Source organism: Panthera tigris, chromosome C1 (genome assembly GCF_018350195.1).
Source record: "Panthera tigris isolate Pti1 chromosome C1, P.tigris_Pti1_mat1.1, whole genome shotgun sequence".
Lineage (NCBI taxonomy): Eukaryota > Metazoa > Chordata > Mammalia > Carnivora > Felidae > Panthera > Panthera tigris.
In genome coordinates this window covers 71,016,286-71,040,802 of record NC_056667.1, presented here as the reverse complement: position 1 = coordinate 71,040,802, position 24,517 = coordinate 71,016,286, and the positions used below count along the sequence as shown (strand labels likewise).

The 24,517-nt window shown below is 42.0% G+C and overlaps 2 protein-coding genes across 2 annotated transcripts in view; one reads left to right on the top strand and one right to left on the bottom strand.

Moving 5' to 3' along the window:
• DNAI3 (dynein axonemal intermediate chain 3) overlaps positions 1 to 575 on the bottom strand; it is an 83,938-nt gene extending 83,363 nt beyond the window's left edge. The window contains exon 1 of the mRNA XM_007079173.3: positions 426 to 575. The gene's annotated coding sequence lies outside the window, so the exon portion shown is untranslated. The remainder of the gene's footprint in view (positions 1 to 425) is intronic.
• MCOLN3 (mucolipin TRP cation channel 3) overlaps positions 1 to 24,517 on the top strand; it is a 45,549-nt gene that overhangs the window by 2,490 nt on the left and 18,542 nt on the right. Inside the window, exons 2-3 of the mRNA XM_007079174.3 lie at positions 15,997 to 16,226; positions 20,561 to 20,728. Coding sequence (XP_007079236.1) covers positions 15,999 to 16,226; positions 20,561 to 20,728 — 396 coding nt within the window. The 5' untranslated portion in view covers positions 15,997 to 15,998. The remainder of the gene's footprint in view (positions 1 to 15,996; positions 16,227 to 20,560; positions 20,729 to 24,517) is intronic.

The window sequence follows — 24,517 nt, the reverse complement described above, 5'->3', positions numbered from 1 at the left end:
TCAGCCCACGCTAATCTTTTCTACTTTCATCTCTGTGCCAGAATCATGCTGTTTTCCTTTTTATCTATCTATCTATCTATCCATCCATCCACCCAGCCAGCCATCATTTATTGAGCTCCTAGCATTGTGCTGCAATGTGCTAGACAATGTGATATACTACCTGTGAACAGCCCTAGTACCCGCCCCCACAGTTCTTAGAGTGTCGTTAACTGCTCTCTCACTGCCATTTTTGTCTCCTGGTTAGGCTGGAAGTTCTCTGAAATCAGGGAACGTTTTGTAGTTTTTTGCAGTCTTTACTGCATCAAGCACATCACTGGCCCAGCGAGTGTTCCAAAAGCCCAGGGAAGAGTGAGTAAAATACTTGTTTTCCACGCCTCCTTTCCCATTCAGATGGGAAAGCCTGATTTCCCATCAGAGTCCCTTACCTGATACTGCTAAACTGAAGGGGAAAAAGCCTCTTTGCAGTACCCTGGAGAAAGCTCCTTTGGGAGCTGGAGATGGAAGTTTGACTCTCCTCTCAGAAAAGCCAAGTCCCAAGAGCACAAACAGCAGCTCCCGGCAAGCTGTTGCTATGACACATCCGTTGCTAAGAGAAAGACGCGGTGCCTCTGCTGAGATTGACAAGACACCACCACCAATACAGTGTCCGCTCCCTGGCCCGCTCCTTAAGAGCAGACTTGTGATTGGTTGCCGTAATGTGGACGTCATGTATCTTGAACTAGGGCCAGCTCAGTTTTCCACCGGCAAGGAAGGAGTTGTGCAATGTGGGTTCCTGTATAGAGGGTGGTGGCTTGGCTTGACCCCAGGACGGACAGCCTTGCCCTCACCAGGTGCAACAGTACCCAAAGATGAATCCGTCTAGGGTGTGATCTCTAGCAGCAGGGAGTGAAGGCTGGGAGGAAGATTGAGGGCTCCAACCCCCTTAGGACAGCTCGGCTTCCCCCATGGGAGGTTGGGGCGGTTGGGTCGGGGTAGCCGTCCCAGGAATCTGCCCTAGATTCCGATGTGAAAGATAAAATCTGGCTGGATCGGGTGTCGTGAGTGTCCCAGAATTCTGATGTGTTACATTTTCCTCTTGCCAAATAGTTTTTGTATAGTTTGACTCATACTGGAAGTCTCAGGGGGAGAAGATTAAATCCCTTAGTAACTCTAAGGTTCATTTTATCTGTGGTTATGGGTCCTACGGGATTCACACAGTGAAGTTCATCTCCCTGAACGTTGTTTCCCTCTTTCCTTTAAAAAATAATTAAAACTGCCTAATTTGTAAGCTGGCAGAATTTAATAAAGTAATACAATTGACTACAGTAATTAGTCCAAATTGATTTCTTTAAAAAATACTCTTTAAAAAAATGTTTATTTATTTTGAGAGAAAGTGCACACCCATATGTGAGTGTGGGAGGGGCAGAGAGAGAGGAGACAGGGAATCCCAAGCAGGCTCCACACTGTCAGCACACACCCCCACGTGGGGCTCAATCCCATGAACCATGAGATCATGACCTGAGCCCAAATCAAGAGTCAGAGGCTTAACTGACTGAGCCTCCCAGGTGCCCCCAATTAATTTTTTACACCCAATTTAAATGAAAATATCTAATTGAGAAGAGGCGTACAGATTCGTGACATTTGAGAAAATGATCCTATGACTTCACACGGTGTGCAGAAAGATCATATATATTCTTCCAAATTTCTGAAGAATTTGTTTTGTGAAATGCTAATAAATTTTACTAAGGAAATCATTTTTAAAAACTAGGAGGAGGACTTATCATGTTGACATTGTGACAACCTTTCCCCAGGCTCTTCTACACCCTGACACTGAAAGATTACTTTTCCTTGGGCTCAGGGTGAGTCTTCTTTTCTTACTCTGTACTCTCCTGTTGGCATATCTGGTCCCCTTAGCTTTTGCCATCCTGCAAAGCACATCAGTGGCTTTCATTTCTGTATTTTCAGCCTCATACATCTTTTAAATTTCTTTCAGACCTGATTTTCCACTACCTACTGGACATTTTAAAATACATACCTAGCTTAATTCATGGTGTTTAATAGTTGCTAGATGAAGATATTAAATGAATAATTTCTGTGCCACAGGCATCACAATTTAGCAGAGGCAAAAGTCAACTCATTGTCTTTCAGATATCTTTGAGGTACTTTTGGAAACTTTTTCCCCTCTATTTTCTACCTTAAGTAATAGTATCCATTGTTCATGGGTTTGCGAAGCTAGAAATCTGAGAATCACTCCTGACTCCCAGTACTCAACAGTAAACATGTCACTAAGTCCTGTCATTTTCCTTTCCTAAATTATCTCTCAAATAGTCTCTTCTTAGCCATCCTCACTGCCTCTGCCATATCTCAGGAAGGCCCCATTTCTCACCTAGATGGTAGTAATAGTCTCTTGATTTGTTCTGTTTCCTCCTCTCAAATTGATTTGCCAAGTTGCCACGGTGTTCTACAACAGAGATTCAATCTTGACATCACCTTGCCTAAATATTCTCAATTTGGCATATGAAACCCACTACAAATATAGTCCTGAAAGATGCTTTAAAGATATCTAGGAGATAATGAGTTATTTTTCTAATCTCATTTCCTGTCTCTCTCTTCTGTTCGACCCATGTTTTAGTCCAGTGCTTCTCAAGTGAAACCCCTAAGAGCCAAGGGGCCTGAAACCACAGGGTTTGATGATGATAGGCTGATGATAAGAGTTACAGCTTGAAACAGACTTCTGAAATCGGGATGTATTTGTTTCATATAAAGAATGCATGAACTTTTTGTATTCTTCACAAATATATTCATGTTTATTTTCATGCTTATTTTTTTATTTATGTAAATAATTTCTACACCCAACGTGGGACTTGACTTCACAACCCCGAGATCAAGAGTCTCATGCTCTTTTGACTCAGCCAGCTAGGTGCCCTTTTTTTCATTTTTAAAATGTCTAAAATCTCTATTCAATGCTGTATGTCAGTCACATTTCAACAAAACTGGGGAAAATGTCTAAAATTACTATTAACTAAAATTGACATGAAGTTGAATAAACTCAGAGAAGCCCCAGGCAGCTGGGACACGCTTGTCTTGTGGGTTTCCATAGCCACTAGCATACTGCTGCACAGGCCCAGGGATTTGTCCCACGATGAGAGAGCAGGGGGCTCTCTACTGCTCCCCCCATATGCCACGCCCTTTAATAACTGTGCATCCATTCATCCCACACCTCTACTTCTATCTCTACCTCAATCTGTAGTGTCTTTCTTCATCTTCATTACCTGGTAAATACCTATTTATTTTTCAAGACCCAACTCAAATATCACCTTCTCTGTAAAGCCATCCAGGCATCCAACAGAATGAGTCACTCTTTTCTCTGTTTTTCCATTATAGCAAGTATGACTTGTTTATATGGATTCCCCCCCCCCACCCCCGCCACTGGATTTCAGGGTAGGGATAGAATCTCATTCCTTTATATCTCTATTGTTTAGCATGGCAACATAAAATATACGTTGAATTATTTGATTATTCTTGAGAACAAATCTAGAAAAAGCTATCTAACAAAAGACTATCAGGCTGATCTAACAAAAGTGTCTTTGCATTCTTCCAAAAAATTTCCTTTTCTTAAAAAAAAATTCATAATCCTTTGCAGTCAAATTTAAGGAAGTAAAGATCATAACCTTGTGATTTGGATGAGACATCAAGCCTTTTTGTCATGTTTTCTTTAGAGATACCCTAAGGGGATGACCATTGGAGGAATGAGTCATAACTCATGATACCCAGAAAGTTAGAAATTAAGTGGAAAATGTTTAGTAATTTCTTCATTTTACAAGTTTAAATTACAAATGATTGACTGAATATCTGTTCTTTCATGGGAGTGCTCAGAAATGAAGCATTCTTATGGTGACTAGTGAACACGGATATGCTCTCCAGGAGATGCTGAATTAAATTTGCCTAAAATGTGAAGATATTTAAAAATTAGTTTCAGGGGCGCCTGGGTGGCTCAGTCGGTTAAGTGTCCAACTTCGGCTCAGGTCATGATCTCGCGGTCTGTGAGTTTGAGCCCTGCATTGGGCTCTGTGCTGACAGCTCAGAGCCTGGAGCCTGTTTCAGATTCTGTGTCTCCCTCTCTCTCTGGCCCTCCCCCGTTCATGCTCTGTCTCTCTCTGTCTCAAAAATAAAAAAATAAACAACAAAAAATTAGTTTCAGTCTTACTAGTTGAGTAAAAATGTAATGAGCCAAGAATTTGTAGCTGAAAATACTTCTCTGATTATTTAAGTTCATTTTGATAAGTTTCAGATTGGATTTACCGAAGGGTAATCTGACAAATTAGATACAAGGTGGCTCTTTGCTAATTGTTATTTTAGTGAATGACCCTCCCACCCCTTTTTAAGAATTTTTTAAAAAGAGCTCAGAAACTAGGGGTTGAAGACCCTGAATAGGAGTCATTATTTTTTTTTTCCTGCATCAGTGTGCCTGGGAGGGAGAGAGGGTGGGAGGGAAGGAAGGGGTCCTTGTTTGAACCTGAAACTGCTGGGATTCCAACCAAATCAAGTAGCCTCCAACTGATAGTCTGAGAAGCGCTTAGTAGACATCTCAGGCACATGTTCAAAACGCACTCCTATTTTCTCCCCACCGAGCTGCTCGTCCTGCAGTCTGCTTCACCTCAGTTGATGGCAATTCCATCTTTATGGCTGTGCAGGCAAAACCCAAGAGTTGTCCTTGACTCCTTTGCTTTCATCTCTCATCCTTTTGGATATATTTTTAACATTGCAGCCAGAGGGATACACCTTTAAAACATATGACAAAACATGCCAGTCGTCTGCTTGAAACCCTCCAATGGCTCCCATTTCACGCTACGTGAAAGCCAAAGTCCTCACAGTGGCCTACAGTTGTGGTCCAGCATAACCCAGCCCCTGCGACTGGCCTCATTTCCCACCAGTCCTCTCTGTGGTTCACACTGCTGCAGACACACTGGCCTTCTTGGGGTTACCCAAACATACCAGGCACACGTCTGCTTTATGTTGACTGTTCCTTCTGCTGGAATACTTAAAGTAGGTATCTTTCAAGTTTGTCGCGAAAATGTTAACTTCTCAATGAGGTCTATCTCCACGCTATCTGAAATGGCATCTTCTCAACATTCCTCACTGTCTCTCTGATTTATTTTTTTCCCCACAGCATCTAACACCTTGTAACACACTCTATAATGTACTAATTATGGTCATTGACTGCTTTTGTCCACTCAAATGTAAACTTACAAGGGCAGAATTTTTTTTTTTTTTTTTTGTCTTTTTTACTGCAGCATCCCCAATGCCTGAATTTCTGCCTGGCATATAGAAGATACACCACATATGGGGCACCTGGGTAGCTCAGTCGGTTAAGCGTCCAACTCTCTCCCTTGTTTTAAAAATAGGATTGAGGATATTTTCATTTTTTTAAATTATTTTATTTATTTTATTTTATTTTTTTGAGATAGAGAACACATGAGCAGGGGAGAGGGGCAGAGGAAGAGAGAGAGAGAGACAGAGAGAGAGAGAATCTCCATGCACAGCATGGAGCTGGACAGAGGTACTCAATCCCACGACCTGACCCTGGGACCATGACCTGAGCCAAAATCAAGAGTTGGACGCTCAATTGACTGAGTGTCCAACTCTTGATTTCAGCCCAAGTCATGATCTCACAGTTGTGAGTGAGATCAAGTTCTGTGTAGGCTGTGTGCTGGGCAGGGAGTCTGCTTAGGATTCTCTCTCTCCCTGGGTGCCTGGGTGGCTCTGTGGGTTGAACGTCTGAGTCTTGGTTTCAGCTCAGGTCATGAAATCATGGCTTCGTGGGTTTGAGCCCCACATCAGGCTCCACACTGACAGTTCAGAGCCTGCTTGGGATTCTCTCTCTCTCCCTCTCTCTCTCTGCCCCTCCCCCACTCATGCTGTCTCTGTCCCTCTTAAAATAAATGCATAAACTTTAAAACAAAAAAGGTTCTTTCCTTGTCTCTGTCCCTCCCTACTCATGTATGTGTGCCCGTGCATTCTGTTTCTCTGAAAAATAAATTTTAAAAATATATAAATAAATAAGAAGATATACCATATAATATTCAATAAATTATTTGGAACAGCTACTTTGGAGAATAATTTGAAAGTATCTATTAAAGCTGAGAATGTACATAGCCTATCATCTAGCAATTCTACTCCTGGATATTTACCCTAGAGGAACTCTTACATACGTGAATGAGGAAATGGTACATCGATGTTTACTTCAGAATTTCGGTGTAATGGCCAAAGATAGAAATAACCTAAATGTCCTTTAGGTGGGAAATGGATACTGTTTTTATTTAGTCAATAAATTACCACAAAGCTGCTAAAATAAACAAACTTGCATGGACATAGCTTGGAACCAAAATGGTGAGGTAAACGTTGCAGACTACATACAGAGCAATGCCATCTTTGGGAACAAAAACACACAGGAGTGATTTCTATTTATTACGGGTATGTGTATGTGAGAAAATAACTATGGCGGTGATTTATACCAATTCGTGACAGAAGGTTACACTTGGGGAGGGATGGTTAACTTTATAATGTTTTATTTCTTGTAAAATAGAAAGACTGGAAATAAATCAAATGACCTGTAAAATTTGTTGAATTTGGGGGCCGTGAGTATTTTTATTATTTGTTGTGCTTTTCTGTATTTGCAGTTTTCTTAAAATTAAAAAATCTTCTAGACTGTAAGATCTTTAAGAGCAGGAACTATGTTTTGTTCATATTTCTATCCATAGGACCTAATATTCTTATTAGAATGTACAAGATTGTTGGGGCGCCTGGGTGGCTCAGTCAGTCAGCGTCTGACTTCAGCTCCGGTCATGATCTCGTGGTCTGTGAGTTCAAGCCCCACATCAGGCTCTGTGCTGACAGCTCAGAGTCTGGAGCCTGCTTCAGATTCTGTGTCTCCCTCTCTCTCTGTCCCTCCCCCACTCATGCTCTGTCTCTCTCTCAATAATAAACATTAAATTTTTTTTAACGTTTATTTATTTTTGAGACAGAGAGAGACAGAGCATGAACAGGGGAGGGCCAGAGAGAAAGGGAGACACAGAATCTGAAACAGGCTCCAGGCTCTGAGCTGTCAGCACAGGGCCCGACGCAGGGCTCGAACTCACGGACCGTGAGATCATGACCTGAGCCGAAGTCAGACGCTTAACTGACCAAGCCACCCAGGCGCCCCTCAATAATAAACATTTTTTAAAAATTAGAAAAAAGAATATAGAAGATTGTTGAATATATGTGTTGATAAGTAAACATTTTAATTTTAAAAGAAGAGAAGGAATTAAGGGGGAAAGATGAGTATAGAAAGATACTAAGAGAAAGGTGAAAAATATTTGGGGTTGACATATGTGTGACTTAACACTCATGCTACCTGAGAACTTCACCTGGACTCTGATACCTTGAAACAGGATTTTGGAGACAGTAAGAAGATAAATATGTGAAAAAGCTCTCTTTTATCCATCAGATGCCAAGAAAACTGTAGGTATTCATTAGTTACTGTGGTAATGTTTCCCAATTCCCAACAGATATTAACCTGTGGGATTCAGGAACAACACAAAAATGAAATTCCTGAAATCATGTTATTTTGTATTTTTCCTAACACTTTATGTACATGTTTTTGAAATATAATGAGTAACCATAATAATGAATAATGAATCATTTTCCTGTGATAGGGTTATACTAAAAGTTCCAGAGCTTTCTTTCCGTTTAAAAAAAATATAATAATAGGGGCGCCTGGGTGGTTCAGTCCGTTGAGCGTCTGACTTTGGCTCAGGTCATGATCTTGCAGTTCGTGATTTTGAGCCCCGTGTCAGGTCCTGTGCTAACAGCTCAGAGCCTGGAGCCTATTTCAGATTCGGTGTCTCCCTCTCTCTCTGACCCTCCCCAATTCATGCTCTGTCTCTCTCTGTCTCAAAAATAAATAAACGTTAAAAAATAAAAATAAAAATAAAAATAAAAACAGTGGAGTCTTGATTTCGGCTTAGGTCATGATCTCATGGTTTGTGGGTTCGAGCCCTGAGACAGACTCTATGCTGATGGTGTGGATCCTGCTTGGGGTTCTCTGTCTCCTTTGCTCTCTGCCCCTCCCCTGCTCTCTCTCTCTCTCTCTCAAAACTAAGCATTAAAAAAAAAAAAGATAATAAAAGCATGGTGTAAGGTTTATTATTATTAATAATATTGGACAAGATTGGGTATTTCAATTACATGCAGCAATGATCACTACTTATTACAGACATTTCATTAAAGAAGTCATTAAAAAAAGAAAACATTAATGCAAAATAAATTCTAAATAAATATCATTGTTTTTAAATTTTTTTAATGTTTATTTTTGAGAGAGAGAGAGACAGAGAGAGAGAGAGAAAGACAGAGTGCGAGTAGGGGAGGGGCAGAGAAAGAGGGAGACACAGAATCCGAGGCAGGCTCCAGGCTCTGAGCTGTCAGCACAGAGCCCGACACGGGGCTCAAAATCACGAACTGCAAGATCATGACCTGAGCCGACGTCAGATACTTAACAAAATGAGCCACCCAGGTGCCACTAAATAAAAAACCATTTTTAAAAATAAAAGATTAACACTTAAAAAGTTATTCTTCAAATGATAATTTAAAACACATAAAATATTGTCTTATCCAACAGATTTAATCTTTGTTTTGTGACAAATATTCCAGATAAGGAAAATTTTCTCTCATTCTGTGATGTTGGTTTAGTTTTTTTGTTTTGTGTGTGTGTGTGTGTGTGTGTTTACAGAGGGAGGGGTGGGGAGGAGAAGAGGGGCAGAGAGAGAGAGAATCTTACGCAGGCTCCACATTCAGCACGGAGCTGAAGTGGGGCTCTATCCCACGACACTGGGATCATGACCTAAGCCGAAATCAAGAATCCAATACTCAACCCGACTGAGGCGCCCAGGCACCCCAATGTTGGTTTAGTTTTATGAAGCACTTCCAAAAGCATTACCCAGTTGGGCATTAGGGCATACGTTGCTTTATATAAACTCATTTACTTTTTCAGCAGTGAAAATATTTTGTCTGTTTTACAAAGAACTATATCTTTTAGTACATATTCTAACACAAATTGCAGCAAACATGATTGGACTATATTCGAATAATGTAATATTTGGATCTCCTAGCAAGATCAACCACATACATGAAAAAAAAAAAAAGAAAGAAAAAGAAATATGTTGACATTACCAACTTAGGGAGTTATTTTTCTTACAAAACTTGGTATTTCTTGAAATACCATCCATAGGATTAGCACAATGTATTCTATGTACATAAACATATTAATGTTTATTTTATTTGCAACAAGTACTCACCAGTAAGGCCAGGAACACACGCTTATAACATGACAACAATAACAAGCAAGATGGATTAGATCTTAACTGCTGCCGTCTAACGTGCTCTTGTCATGCTTTCCAGAAATGTTGACCTTCGTCATTGACTGTACACGTCAGCATTTCCTGTCTTCCTTTTTTTTTAAATTTAAAAAAAAATTTTTTTAACGTTTATTTATTTTTGAGATAGAGACAGAGCACGAAAGGGGGAGAGTCAGAGAGAGAGGGAGACACAGAATCTGAAACAGGCTCCAGGCTCTGAGCTATCAGCACAGAGCCCGACGCGGGGCTTGAACTCACTGACTGCGAGATCATGACCTGAGCCAAAGTCGGCCGCTTAACCGACTGAGCCACCCAGGCGCCCCTCCTGTCTTCCTTTTGATTTGATGTCAGTACATTCCTTTGAGTCAATAATATTATTATGTTGATTGTTGAGGTTTAATTTTCCCCTCTACATTGTTTTGGCCCCTTTGTCAAAAATCAAATGACCATACACAGAGGAAAAACAGTACAGCATAGGGAAAATAGTCAATAATATTGTAATAACATTGTCTGCTGACAGACGGTGACTACACTTATCATGGTGAGCACTGAGTAATGAATAGAATTGTAGAATTGTTATGGTGTTATGGTGTAGAATTGTATGGCGAAACTAATAACAACATTGTGTGTCAACTGTACCTCAACAATAAAAAAAACGGGAGACATAACCAAGTACAAAATAAGTGAAATACTAATTTCACATTAAAAAAGCAAAAGAGAAAAGGGGAGAAAAATAAATTGATCATATATATGTGTGGATCTATTTCTGGATTCTTTCATCTGTTCCATTGTCTATGTATATTCTATATGTCCATAGACTCTATATGTCTCTTTTTATGAATACCAAACTGTCTTGCTTATATAGCTTTATAATAAATCTTAAAATCAGGTGAGGCAAGTTCTCCAATTTTGTCCTTATTTTTAAAAGTTGCTGTGGTTAGGGGCACCTGGGTGGCTCAGTCGGTTAAGCATGTGACTCTTGATTTTGGCTCACGACATGATCCCACAGTTCATGAGATTGAGCCCCGTATGGGGCTCCACACTGACAGAGTGGGACCTGCTTAAGATCCTTGCTCTCTCCCTCTCTCTCTGCCCCTCCCCCGGCTTGTGTGTGCACGCTCTCCCTCTCAAAATAAATAAACATTTTTTAAAAATTGCTGTGGTTATTCTTGGCTCTTTGTGTTTACATGTTAATTTTAGAATCAGCTTATCAATTTCTACAAAACAGCTTTTTGGAATTTTGATTGGGATTGGGATGAAACTATAAATGAATTTGGTGGGAACTATATTAATAATATTGAGTCTTGCAATCCATGAACGTGGTTGATCATTTCATTAATTTAGATCTTCCAAAAATATAAAAACAGATCAATAGTTACAGGCACATAAAATATGACAGGCAAAGTATTATGTGCTTTATATGTATACTATTAATTAAAATTTATCATTCCTTTCATTTGACAGATTATACATAGAAGGAAATGGGGAGGTGGAGAGACTCCGTAATTCGCACAGTCAGTAAATCGTATAAAAGGGAATGTGGGCCCCCATTTGTCTGACTCAACTTTCTTCAGTTTACTTAACTCAGCTCCAACTAGGGTTAAGCGAGGGTCATCATTTATGCCTGTGGACCTCTCCAAAGTTGAGATTGTTCCTGAACAATCAGGCATTTCAAACTCCCACTGTTATGAAGACTTCACTGTTATGGTAAGGAGATAGTGTTAAATCATGTGAAGGCATACAAGACATTAGAGATTAAATTATATTTTCCAAATTGCACTTGAGAATCAAGTGTGCCAATTGGGCACTTTTGAATATCTATCTTGTTCACAGCACCTGGGATTCAGGTTTATGAGCAGCATAAAATTCTTGTACTCCATTGCAAGAAAAGATATTTCCGTTTATAAATTATCAATGCAAACTGGTTTAGGATTTGAAGAAAGGTTTTATAAAATGTATTAAAAGATCTGACAGCTCTTGATATAATTTGGGGGTAATTATCTGTTATGTATATTCAGTGACTTTTACAAATTTATCCATAGCAAAAAACAAACAAACAAACAAACCTGATGTGGTTGTATTTAAAATTAATCAAAGTTCCTGATCTCTTTCTGACAAGTAAACTTAGGTTTAATTTTTAAAAAGAATTCATGAAGAAAGAGGTTATAGTGGAAGATCTACTTTTAAAGAAAAAAAGATTGGATGACACTTTATAAACATGGTAAGGCAGACTTTATTTAGGACCAGCCTGATAGTTACAGGGACCCCTGCAATGGGATTTTACAGTGGGGAAAGAGAGATGAGGCTGAACAGGTAATACAGCATGGGCAAGTGGGAATTGATAGCCCAGGAGCAGGACAGGGGTCAGTGAATGGAAAATTACCAAGAGAAAACAAGATCAGGGGAGTTTTGGCTAAACCCACCTAACAGGACTCTCGCTGAAAACGGCCAGGGTGACCAGACTTCATGGGGGCTGATGGAGGGTGAGGAACACAATTACATACTGAAGATGATCAGATATTGGGGGCGGGGGTGTTGGTTAAACTGACTTGGCAAGGTTCTTGCTAAAACTGGATTTTACAAAAAAATGTAATCCTAGGCACAGCTGAGGTTAGGAGGTTTAGCAGTCTGGCTAATGTTTGGCCACGCAATCTTCATCACTACCTCAAGTATGTCCAGAGTCCAGCTTTTATTTCTTCTAAGAGCTTTCCAGGGCTCTTTCTGTCCCCAGCACCCAGCCTAGTGGAGTCTAATTAATTGCTTACAAGCAATTCTGCAAAGCTGGAAGGCCTAGAGAGGGTAAAAGGCTCAGGCTTCAAAAGTCTTATAAATTTCACGATTTCCCCCGTTTGCAGTCCTCAGAATGGACGGCTGCTGGAGAGCACTGAGCACTCACCCGCAGCCAGGCCCTTTACACCCATCCTCAGGTCTACCCCCGCCCCACAAGCGTGTGAGAGCCTTCGGCCAGGAGGGGAGGCCCCTTTGCGGTCGGAAGCCCGGAGCCCACACACTTTTTTGCACCTACCTCGCCGAAACCCCTGAGCACTGGAGAAAAACGAGTAGGGCTATGCGGGCTGTTTACAGGAACCGGGAGGGGCGTGAAAGGGTGCCCGAGACCCGGACCGCGCCGGGCTCGTTCGGAGGCCTCCTTCGCACCACCTGGCCCGCTGAAAGACTACCCAGAAAGGGCGTGGAAAGGAGTGGGACAAAGGGGAGGAGGGTCACGAGTCAAAGCGGCGGCGGGGAGGATGCCACCGCCGGCGACTCACGGCCTCCGGGCTCCAGTTGGACCGGGTTAAGCAGAGCTTCAGAGGCTTCTAGAGCGGCGCGCGAACCTGCCGCTCCCCCTGCAGCGAAGAAGACCTGACACTCCCCTGCCTGACCCGCTGGCAGCGCCACCCCCCCCCTCCTCCCTAGGTGAGTCGAGCCCGGCACCGCCCGGAGGCATCAGGTGTCGTGGGAACGGCGCCCACGGAGTGCAGGGAGGGACCGCGATGTTGGGAGCCGTCGGTGACACACTGCGAGAGGGTCAGGACCCCCGGACGTCGGCGCCATGGAAGGGACGAAGGTGGGAGCGGGGTGCGAGCTGCAGCGGTTCCGCACAGCGCCCGCTCGGCAGCCTGCCCAAGGTCAGTGGGGTAGGTCGGGGGCCCCTGGCTGGGGTCAGCCCGCACCCCAGCTGCGCGGGCGGGAGGCTCTGCCGCGCAACCCCCGTCCAGGCCTTCGCCCACCCGGAAGCCTGAGGCAGGGACCCTGAGAGCTGAAGCCACCTGCGGCCAGAGTCTTGCCCTGGAAGAGCTGGGGAGGGGTTTGCCGTCTGGGGGGCGGCCGGGGGCTCAGAGATGGTCCAGAAGTTGCGCAGCCAGCGTCTCGTGACTCGAGTGGCCTTTACTAGCGGCGTGGGGGGCGGATGGAAATGGGGGTGCTCAGCCGGGACCCCTGCGCGGGGCGAAAGCGGCCTCCAGCCAAGCTGGGTCGTCCGAAGTTGCTGGTGGCGCGGAGGCCAGGGAGGAGGGCGGGCTGCGGCTGCACCTCCCAGCGCAAGGTCAGCGGGGACGCTACTGCGGGGGTGGCAGGGGTGAAGAGAGGAGTTTTGAGTCTGATGGAGTGAGACAGCGCTTCTGAAGAAATGACGTTGCGTTCCTTTGTCAATTGAGGTTTTTACTATTCACACATATTCCCTGGTTTTCTCTCATTTTCTGCAGCTGAATCCAGTTAAGCGTCTCATCTCCGTGAATAAACAGCCTCTGTGTGTCAGTTTGTAGATTGTAAGAGCGCGTCTGATACCGCGGATAGGCTCTCTCCTGCCGGGCGTCTCCACCTACCCCGCATCCTGCGCGGCGCCCCCGGGTGGCTGTGAAGGGTGGTTGGCGGGCACTCCTTCGGCGCCTCGGGGTCCGGACACCTGGCAGTTTTTAAAGTGCACCCCAGGAAGGGCTTGTGTGACTTTGGGAAAGCCAACGTTTGCAGCAAGTGTAGCGGCCAGTCCTTGTGAATGAAATTCCTTGCTTCCGGGACAGCTTGGTGCCATAAATTGATTGCCGTTGTCTCATTTTCTCTTTGTTCCTGTGGGTTGCTGTTACACGGCGTGTGTCTACTTTAAAGTTTACTTTTCCCTGTATCAAAATAGAAAGGGCTTAGTGTGTCCTCAAGTCTGTAATTTACCAACATGCACTATTACCTGCTTCATTACTAATGGTTAGTCACGTGAGAGTTGTGATGAACATAAAATCGTGTTCCTTTTAAGTCCCATTGATGAAGTCTCTAACTGCTGGTTTTTGAAGAAGGAAATAAAATGTTCTTGAATGAAAATCTTAAGGGATTAATAGCTTTTTTTTCTCTCCCCTACGTCTTTACCTGAGAGTTTCCGTACTCCTACTTTGACAGGCATTTTAAGACGTAAGAACCATACATGAATGAGTTCGGTCATAATTATTGCATTGTGAAGGTATTGCATATGCTATTTTTATGCCATTGTAAATAGGCTTTATGCTTTACTGACTCATCAGTCTTCTTGTTAATCTTTTTATTAATCAAGATTTTAAAAAGCTTCCCCGTGGCTAGTTTCTATAGCCAATATCTATTATTTGGAGCTGTTGGGTTTGCTAAGAATGTTTGAATCAGAATCAACTGTGGGATTCTATATTTGGAAAGCAGTGTAATACCTAAACAGTGACTTGTTAGAGGTTGTATTACTATAGTTTGGTTTAATCCCTCCCCCACCTTGATCTCTGAGCAGAAGTCACTGTAACAGCATCACACAGAGCCAGCCTTTCTCTTCTACATGGAAGAACTCTACTTTGCCAGGTGGTTGGGGGTATTTTATTTTGAACAGGTTTCCATAATATTAATATTGGTCGGAGTAAAAATCCAAAATAAGCCCCTGCTTCTGGAGTGATGTCTTTGTCATTTTGGATTGGAAATGCTGACTACAAAGACAGTAAAATTAGCCCCATCTAGTTTCAAAGAGATAAAAGAGATAATAGATACGAGGTACTTTGAAAAGTAAAATGTGCTACATATATATAAGGCCCTCAATAAAAGTCAAATGCAAGTGATATGGCTGATTGCGATTTGGACTTAAATTAAGCTCCTGCATTCCCCTTCGTAGAACAGGTAAGTTTCCTGAGCCTCCATTGCCCCTTAAGAATCTTGTTGCCTGTTCAGGAAGCTGACCTGGCTGTTTGGGCCATAGGGAGAGTGAGGCTGCTTGCTCAGTGTTGGAACCACTGCTAGGGCTTTATTTGCATTTGTATTTAATCAGAATACATGAGGGTAGGTATTGTTGTTACTATTTTGCAGAGGAGAAAACTGAGGCTCAGAGAGGCTGAGTGACTTATCTAAGGTCACAGAGGTGTCAAGTCGTAGAACCGATTTTAGAACCAAACACGGTTTTAGTTCTCTGCACCACATCTTGCTACCTTTAACTCCGGTTTTAAACTTATTTTGATAATATGGTGAAACGTTAAGTATCACTGCACAGGGGTGCCTGGGTGGCTCAGTTGATTGAGTGTCTGACTTCGGCTCAGGTCATCATCTCGCGGTTCACGAGTTCAAGCCCCACGTCAGGCTCTGTCCTGACAGCTCAGAGCCTGGAGCCTGCTTCAGATTTTCCATCTCCCTCTCTGTCTGCACTTCACCACTCGCACTGTCTCTCTCTCTCTCTCTCTCTCTCAAAATTAAGCATTAAAAAAATTTTTTTTAAAAGTATCACTGCAGGAAAAATGGCCATATCTTCATATATACAAAATTTTGCCTGTTATTTCAGGGTCCACCTACCTTCTAAAACCATTACATAGGCTTGCAGGTCACCCTGTTCTAACTACCTCTGTCACGGAATGAGGCAGAAAGTGTATACGTACATATATACATGTACATACAATCATTTACTAATAGGAGTAGCCCTTGAGGGCAGTAACTTTCAACCAGGTGAAAATTTACTTAGTAATTGAAACAAAATTCTAATTGATTCTGTAAATATCTAAAGTGTCCTTTAGAACAATGGTGCTTATTTGAAACCAGATCTTTTGTTTGGGCTTCTTCAACTATCCTGTGATAGCAAAGAATATAAATTTATACCTTTACTTATAGAATGTAAATAGTTTTTTTTTCCTCTCCCTAGAGATGGCAAATCCCGAGGTTGTAATCAGTAGCTGCAGCTCTCAAGAAGAGGAAAATCGCTGCACTTTTAACCAGCATACATCGCCCTCTGAGGAGCTTCTGTTAGAAGACCAGATGAGGCGAAAACTCAAATTTTTTTTCATGAATCCTTGTGAGAAGTTCTGGGCTCGTGGTAGAAAACCATGGAAGCTTGGCATACAAATTCTAAAAATTGCGATGGTGACTATACAGGTAAGCGTCTCAAATCATGAGTTTAGTGAAGGCCTCTTTTAGTAACAAAAAGGAGCATGGACAGTGGTTTTTCATAACTTTGAACTGTATGTATAATGGAGAACAATAAATTAGGAAACATACAATCTTAAACCCTTCTCCCTTCAATATTTGTGAAAGAAGACTTTGGGTTTTTTTTTTTTTTTCCTTAATTATTTTCCTTCTCACCTTTCGTTAAATTACAGTTTTGGTCACAAAATGGAATCAGTTTTTAGGAAAAGAAGATTTTAATATTCGGTTTCCAATAGAGAAGCTGGAGGTTTTTAAATCATCCATTAAAACTAGCTGTTGCCCAACCAGAGGATTCTTTACCCTCCTAGTTAGTTTCCTGGGGATTTCTCTCTTTTCAGAAATTTCAAAGGTTTCTGTTAAGGCAAGTATCTGGATTCTCACAGCCCTGTGATCATGGGAACCCTGTGATCATGGGAACCCCAACACTGAGCAATGTGGAAAAATGTGGAGTTAACTAAAAATGAGTGGCATACACAGTGAAATATGAGACTTCAATTTAGCAGAGTTTGAATCTCATTTCCTCGTCTTCTGTTGACATTTTTGGGGAAAACCATATTATGCAATTCTTTTTTTTTTTTTTAGACGTTTATTTATTTTTTTGAGACAGAGAGAGACAGAGCATGAACGGGGGAGGGTCAGAGGGAAAGGGAGACACAGAATCCGAAACAGGCTCCAGGCTCTGAGCTGTCGGCACAGAGCCTGACGCGGGGCTCTAACTCACAGACCGTGAGATCATGACCCGAGCCGAAGTCGGATGCTCAACCGACTGAGCCACCCAGGCGCCCCTGCAATTCTTTATATATACTGGTTATGATTTACTCTTGTGAAGATATATTTTCCTACTCGTAAGAGTAATGATCTCTCCTTAAAAGCAAAAGAGCAAAATTAAAAGCAGATATTAACAGGAAAAATAGATGTGATAGGTTTATTTTTACTAATACTTAACTTGGTGAAAAAATGCATATGTAAATAAATAACAAGTATTCAAGGAAAAAAAACTTTAAAGCCCTGAAATGACTAATCTTAACTGATTGTTGGGCACAAATGCTTAAGGTTAGAAGCTAAGGGGATTTCTACAATCATATGAAGTTGGTAGAATTTTTGCCTAAATTTCTCACACTTGTGTTATGTAAATGAAACTAACATTTGAGTGACTACTCTCTCCCAGGACATTATTTCATTTAATTATAATAACACTCCTATTGGATAAAAACTAGCATCCTTCATTTTACCGAAGAGGAAACTGATGTTTATAGAGTTTTTAAAAAGCCACATGACTAGTCAGTGGCAGAATCAAGAGTTTAGAGGCAGGTGCTTGCTCTCTCTAATATGTCACCATCAAAATGGGTGTTCAATTCTCCATATAATATTTGGCAAGTTGGAATTGAAATTCTTCCAGGTGATAATACAGTGCATCACAATAGTGAAAATTTTTATCTGTGTTGTTTCTGATAAGTAGAGGGAAAAGCCTGTGTCAGATGAACATGAATATCTTCTACTTAGTATGATTGTTACCACTTGAGTGTTTGCTATATTGGGGGCTAAGCATCATCATGTTCAATTCTTAAGTCAGAGGTAAGTAGTGGTATCCCTATGTCACGGATGAGAATATTGAGGCTTCCTGAAGTAAAATTGTCATAGTCAGGAAACTAGAAGAGGAGAGCTGAGATTCAACTCAGGTTTTATTCTAAGACTTGTGTTCTTAATTACTCCTACATCTTTTAGGGAGCTCATCTAACCATCCTGTTTCCTAGGGTGCCCAAGAGGAAAATTGACCAATGGTTTAAGATGTTAAGCCTGTTAGTAATACACATATAAAAGGCATTTAGGGACGTTCTTAAAAGGAACTGAGAGTTTTTCTTAATTGTGATGTTTCCTCAATCTGTACTGCAGCAACCAAGCAGAGGTGACGTAAAAACTTTGTGACTGAGCAAGTGTGACTTGGTGACAGATTCCCACTTTTCAGGGGAGAGAAGGTGGTCTTTCTGTTCACTTGGAGATTTTGTGTCTGCAGCAACAAAAGAAAGGTGTCTTTGATGACAGGCACCCTACTAAAATTTTCCCTTTCCCACTACCTGGCTTAGTCTCTGAATTACAATGGCTCTGTCTCTGCCATGGGTGCACTTTTGAGGGCAGGGACTGCTGTTTTCACATCGCATCCTCTGGACCCAGCTCAGTGCTCACGTGAGGGAGGTACTCATGTATTTGACTGCATTGGCAATTGGTCTTTAGGAATTCTCTGGAGGCTTTTCAGTCATCAGCTTCATTAGATGTAAAATCCCTAGAACATCAAGCTGTCATCTTATTGGGATTTAAATAGGATACTTGGCTTAAAGAGGCTCTTCAGAAACGCAAGTCCAGTTAGGTGGAGAGCACTGACATATGTGGGGTGTAGGACATACATCATGAGGAGAGGTGAAAAGAGAAAAGATTTGTGTGCTTTACTTTTCCCCAATAAGACCCTGGACTACTTTGTGTAACATGCCAGGGTGACTAGAGCTTGGATTTAGTCTGTTGGACTTGGGTTCAGATTTTGGCTACACCCTTGCTAGTGATGTGACTTGAACAACATTATTTAACTTCTTTGCCTTTATGTCCCCATCTATAAAATGGGTATATTAGGAACTGTACTGTGGGATTCGTATGAGGAAAGTTCCTGGTATGGCACATAGGTGCTCAATGTTGTTCCCTTTTTCCATATAAAATACACCCTGCATTGCTCTGGGATCCAGAGTGTATGTTAGAGTGTATGTTCTAAAGTTACAGTGTGTGTGTTTGTGTGTGTATGTGTATGTGTGTGTCACAGAGTGAGAACAAGTGAGAGTGAGCAAGAGAGAGGACGTGCAAGAGAGCAAGAGACTGAGATGGTTTTGGAGGGAAGAGAGACTTTGAGTACATAAAGTTTCAGCTATGACTGAAAGAGATTATGTTAATACCACAGCAATGCAGTTAAACAAGGATTTTAAGCATGAATAACTGAGTTTCATATAAAACTCTGGTGTCAATCCTTCATGAATATGTAAGGAAGGATATGTTATATTAATATTCTTTAATTTAGAGGTCAGTCGAGAGGATATTTTTATTTTTGGTCTTATTGTCACAGTTTGGGTAATTAAATGGTGACAATTAACTGTAATAGCTTGATTGGAGGATTTAGACTTATTTAAGGTATTTCTTATATTGCATTGTACACCTTCTTCAAAACCTTCTTGATGTCCTGCATAAATCATTAAAAATCTTTAAAAAATTTTTTTTGTTTTTATTTTAGTTTTGAAAGAGAGAGAGACAGAATGTGAGCGGGGGAGGGGGTAGAGGGAGGAAGACACAGAATCTGACACAGGCTCCAGGCTCTGAGCTGTTGGCACAGAGCCTGATGCGGGGCTCCAACTCACTGACTTGAGAGATTATGACCTGAGCTGAAGTTGGATGCTCAACTGACTGAACCACCCAGACGCTCGCCATTTAAAGATCTTTTACTTGCCCTGTAAGCCCCTGGACCATCTGCCTCCAGTTTTTCTGTTGACATTTTTTTCTTGGTGTTCCTTCGATTGGATTATGCTGGAATCCTCAATGTCCCCCACCAAAGTGCTAAGTTGTACTTCACCTTCTTTGTCTTTTCCCTGAGCTCTTCAAATGTCCTCACCCAAGTTATGCACATACTTCAGGGGTTTCCATCATTATTTCTTTCTTAAAGAAACTTTCCCATTTCTTTAGCCAGAGTGACCTAGCTTCTCTAAATTCCTAAACAAGGACTTCTCTGAAATAAAGCTTTTAGTGGTGGGGGCAACATCCTAAGTAAGATCATACATGAAAATGTGCAAAGCTACTTTCTTTCGTTTTATTTTTATTTAAAAACATTTTTTTAATGTTTATTTTTAAGAGAGTGAGAGAGACAGAATGCAGGTGGGGGAGGGGCAGAGAGAGAAAGAGAGAGAGAGAGAGATGCAGAATCGGAAGCAAGCTCCAGGTTCTGAGCTGTCAGCACAGAGCCCAACATGGGGCTTGACCTCATAAACCGTGAGATCACAACCTGAGCCGAAGTTGGACATTTAACTGACTGAGCCACTCAGGCGCCCCTATTTTCTTTCATTTTAAAACTAGAAGCCCACCTTCTCTTTAAGGTCAAATTAATTAACAGCTACAGAAACTTTAATTTCTATTGAATACATTCAGGATTAATTAAACATTGAATCTGGAATAGATAAATTGGTCGTTATATGGAGACCTTTTATTTCATTGGTTTTTCACCCTCTTTTCCTTTTTTTTTTTTTTTTTCTTTGAAGCTGGTCTTTTTTGGGCTAAGTAACCAGATGGTTGTAGCTTTCAAGGAAGAGAACACTATAGCATTCAAACACCTCTTCTTAAAAGGATATGTGGACCGAATGGATGACACTTACGCAGTCTACACGCAAAGTGATGTGTATGATCAGATCATCTTTGCAGTAAACCAGGTAAATCGAGTATGTGTGTTCCTACTTGGGAGAAAGAACAGCCCGGGAAACTGTTAGCAATGTATATAATAGAAACTGACATTCCAGTGTAGAAGGGTGAACATTTCTGTGATGATAGGTATAAAACCATTTTTAAATTATTTTTAAAAATCTCACCATCAATCTTCTATGAAACTAAAAATTGAGGAAAGCTTATTGTTTAGTGACAGAGAGGCAGAAACTTTAAAGGCTTCATTAAAATAATCAGAGCTAGGGGCTGGCATGAGTGCTTCAAAGATTTAAAATTATTAACCGTGGCCCTGGTTGTAAGTACTCATTAAGTCTTCAGAGTTTATACTTTCAGGGGCTCTTAACCAATAATGAGAATATTAACTTTGCAGAGCATATATAGCAACTAAGATCTGAAGGTTCATTTAAAAATTAAATAAGGCCTTAAAGTCATACATGACAATGATTTTATTGTAACATTGATTAACTGCCAAAAAAAAGTAAATTATTAAAGTGAAATCATGGCTCCTCATTATCTAGAGACAATCTCTGTACCATGAGGTAGCAAACAGCCAGAATGAAATATGTATTTACGGCACCAAGGCTTTCTGTCAATGGCCAGAAATCTATAGTAATAGAAGGAGATTGAATAAGTTATTACACAGGATTCTGGGTCCATGTGAAAAATTCCTCTGTCAAGGTAGAGGTGCAGAGGTTAAATGAGGACAGACGCCCAGCCCTGATTAAAGCCCTACAGAGGCCACAGCCACTTGGGGGCCCCATCGGTCAGTCCCACAGGTCACCTACCTTCCAGCCATAGTCCCACACACCACATTCCTGCCCCAGAGTCTCTGACTCCAGCTCCAGGGCTGCCCTTTAGCTGAACACAGTCCTACCACTTATCTCTGACCACCCAGCTCTCGCACAGACTTCCACAAAGAGTCTTACGAGGACAGCAAGGCAGTCCGACCACAGCATATCCTATAATGTTAGCAGGTCACCTGCAGCCCTGCACCTTGGATCTTTTATGTTTCAAGGTCTTACAAGGTTCAAGACTTACAAGTTTCTATGGTCAGGAGGTTCAGATCTTTAGGTAACTCCTGTGAGGATTGGCTCACAGACAGTGGGCACTCAGATGGGCCCGTACTTGTATGACTCGACTTCATGACCCCTGCTTGTTCTCCAGCTTTCCTTCTCATCACACCCCCACCTTGCAGGCACGCTGGTCTACTTGGGACCTTACTACACTCAATATCTTTTACCCTTCATTTTCATTTAATGGACTTGTTTACCTTTTACACCTTCCCACCCCCAAAATAAAACTACCAATTTGGCTCAGAGTAGCTTTAGCAAGGTGTAATACGCTTATTTCCTCGAATAGAAAACAAAACCCTCAAAACTGACTATCTCTACGTCATACTGTTTGCCCCCTACATGTAGGACATAATGCTACTTAACAGTATATGCAGCTTACTTTTATTACCGTGGATTTCTGGCTCCTTTTCCCAGTCCCATGGCCAATGGAGAGCTTGGTGCTGTAATTACATATCCTGTCCTAGCAGTTTACCATTTCACTGTGAAGAGATTAGCTCTTATAAATGAAGAGCAACTATTGCTCTTCTACTATAAAAGTGTTAGAATATTTTTTACCTTATCATGAATTTGACAAATATTTGAGCACCTACTCTATGCCTACTACTGTTTTAAGTGCTGGGGTTAGAGCAGTAGCCTTGATAAATTCCTTGCCCTGTGGAATTTACATTCTAACGAAGGAGGTAGATTTTTTTTTTTTAATTAATGTTTATTTACTTTTGAGAGAGAGAGAGCATGAGTGGAAAGGGACAGAGAGAGAGGGAGACCCAGAATCTGAAGCACACTCCGGGCCCTGCACTGTCAGCACGGAGCCCGATGCTGGGCTCAAACCCACGAACCGTGAGATGATGACCTGAGCCGAAACTGGGCGCTTAACCGATTGAGCCACCCAGGTGCCCCAAAGGAGGTGGATTTTAATAAGTTTAACCCAAACCATTTGATTTCAGATAGTAATGAGTGCTATGGAGTAAAATTAAGTAGCACAAGAGGGTTAACAGTTTCTTCGAGGTGGTCAAAAAAGGCCTCTCTGAGGATTCGAAATCTGGGGAAGAAGATTCCAGGCTGAAGGAGTAGCAACAGCAAAGGCTCTTGAAGCCAGAATACATTTAGTATGTTTGAGGAAATACAAAGGAGGGGAGTGTGACTGGGCTAGATCTCTTAGGGCTTTACAGGCCCTGAAAAGGAGCTTTGGAATTTATTCTCAGACCGGAAGCCATGGGAGCGCTTTCAGTGGGGGAGCTTTGCTCTAATATTAGCAAAGGCTAATATCTGTTCCCTCAAGTATTTAGCATCTGTTTTGTATCAGATAGTGTTTTTGATACATGGATACTACAGTGAGCAAATAGACAAAGTTGAGGAAGTCATATTCTAATAGGGAGAGACAGGCAGTAAATAAGGATACCGTTAGGGAGAGACAGGCAGTAAATAAGGATACCATTTGTCAGTTGGTTATAAGTATACATAAGTGTGCTGTAAAAAAAAAAAAAAAAAAAAAAAAAGGTAGCAGCAGCAGGCAGAGTGAATGGGTGGAGGTGGTCAGGAAAGGCCCCCTGATAAGTGACAGGTGGGCAGGACAGCCCAGAGTGTGGGGAGGCAGACTGCAGCCATCTCAGGGAGGAGCCCTCCAGGGAGAAGGGACAGCATGAACAGAGTCTGGAACAGGTTCGTGTTTTGGGTATCACTGTCCTAACGGCTTTACGTGCATTAATTCACTTATTCCTGTAACAATTCTGGGCATTCTTTTTTTTTTTTAAGTTTATTTATTTATTTTGACACGGAGAGAGTGAGCAATGGTCAGAGAGAGAGAGAGAGGAAGAGAGAGAATCCCAAGCAGGCTACACACTGTCGGCACAGAGCCCGACATGGGGCTCGATCCCATGACCCTGAGATCTTGACCTGAGCTAAAATCAAGAGTTGGATGTTCAACCGACTGAACCACCCAGGTGCCCCAGCAGTCCTGTGAGTTCTATATGGAGACTGGACTGTGGTGAGAGGTGGACGGGAAGCAGGAAGACCACAGCAGTAGGAAGAGATTCAGTTTGTCAGGGTGAGAGGTGAGGTGGTATGGACAAGGCGATGAGAGGCAGTCAGATTTGGAAGATAATTTGAAAGTAATGCATGACTTTTTGATGGGCCGGAAGTGGAGTATGAGAAAAAGAGAGTGAAGAATCGGTTCTAAGTTTCGGCCTGTGAAGCTGATTGGCTTATGGAGTCACTGATTGAGAAGGGCATTTTTCATGGAAGGAGATGGTTTTTCCGTTTGCACGTTTGCATTTGAGATACCTCTTAGACACCAGAGGTGCCATGCAGGCAGATTGCTACCCATGTATGCGTTTGGGTGGAAAGGTCAGGAGACGTAAATTTGGAAGCTGTTGGCGTACAGATCTTGTTTCAATGTGGGGCTGGTTGAGATCTCTTACCGAGAGAATGTGGGTGAAGAAGTGGAGGACTGAATCCAAGGGTGCTCTGACAGCTAGAGGTTGGCAGGAGCAGGATTCAGCAAAGGAGACTGAGACAGAGAGCCTGTGTCCCAGAAGTCTAGGGGAGAAGGCATCCTGCGAAAGGGAAGGCACTCGGCTACATCAAACGCTGTGGGAGGCTGAGTTAAATAAGAACAGAGAACCATGCCTCAGATCTGGTAAAATGCTGCTGGTGGCGGCCTGGACAAGGCCCAGCTCAGCATCTATCCCCCTAGGTCCAGATTACAAA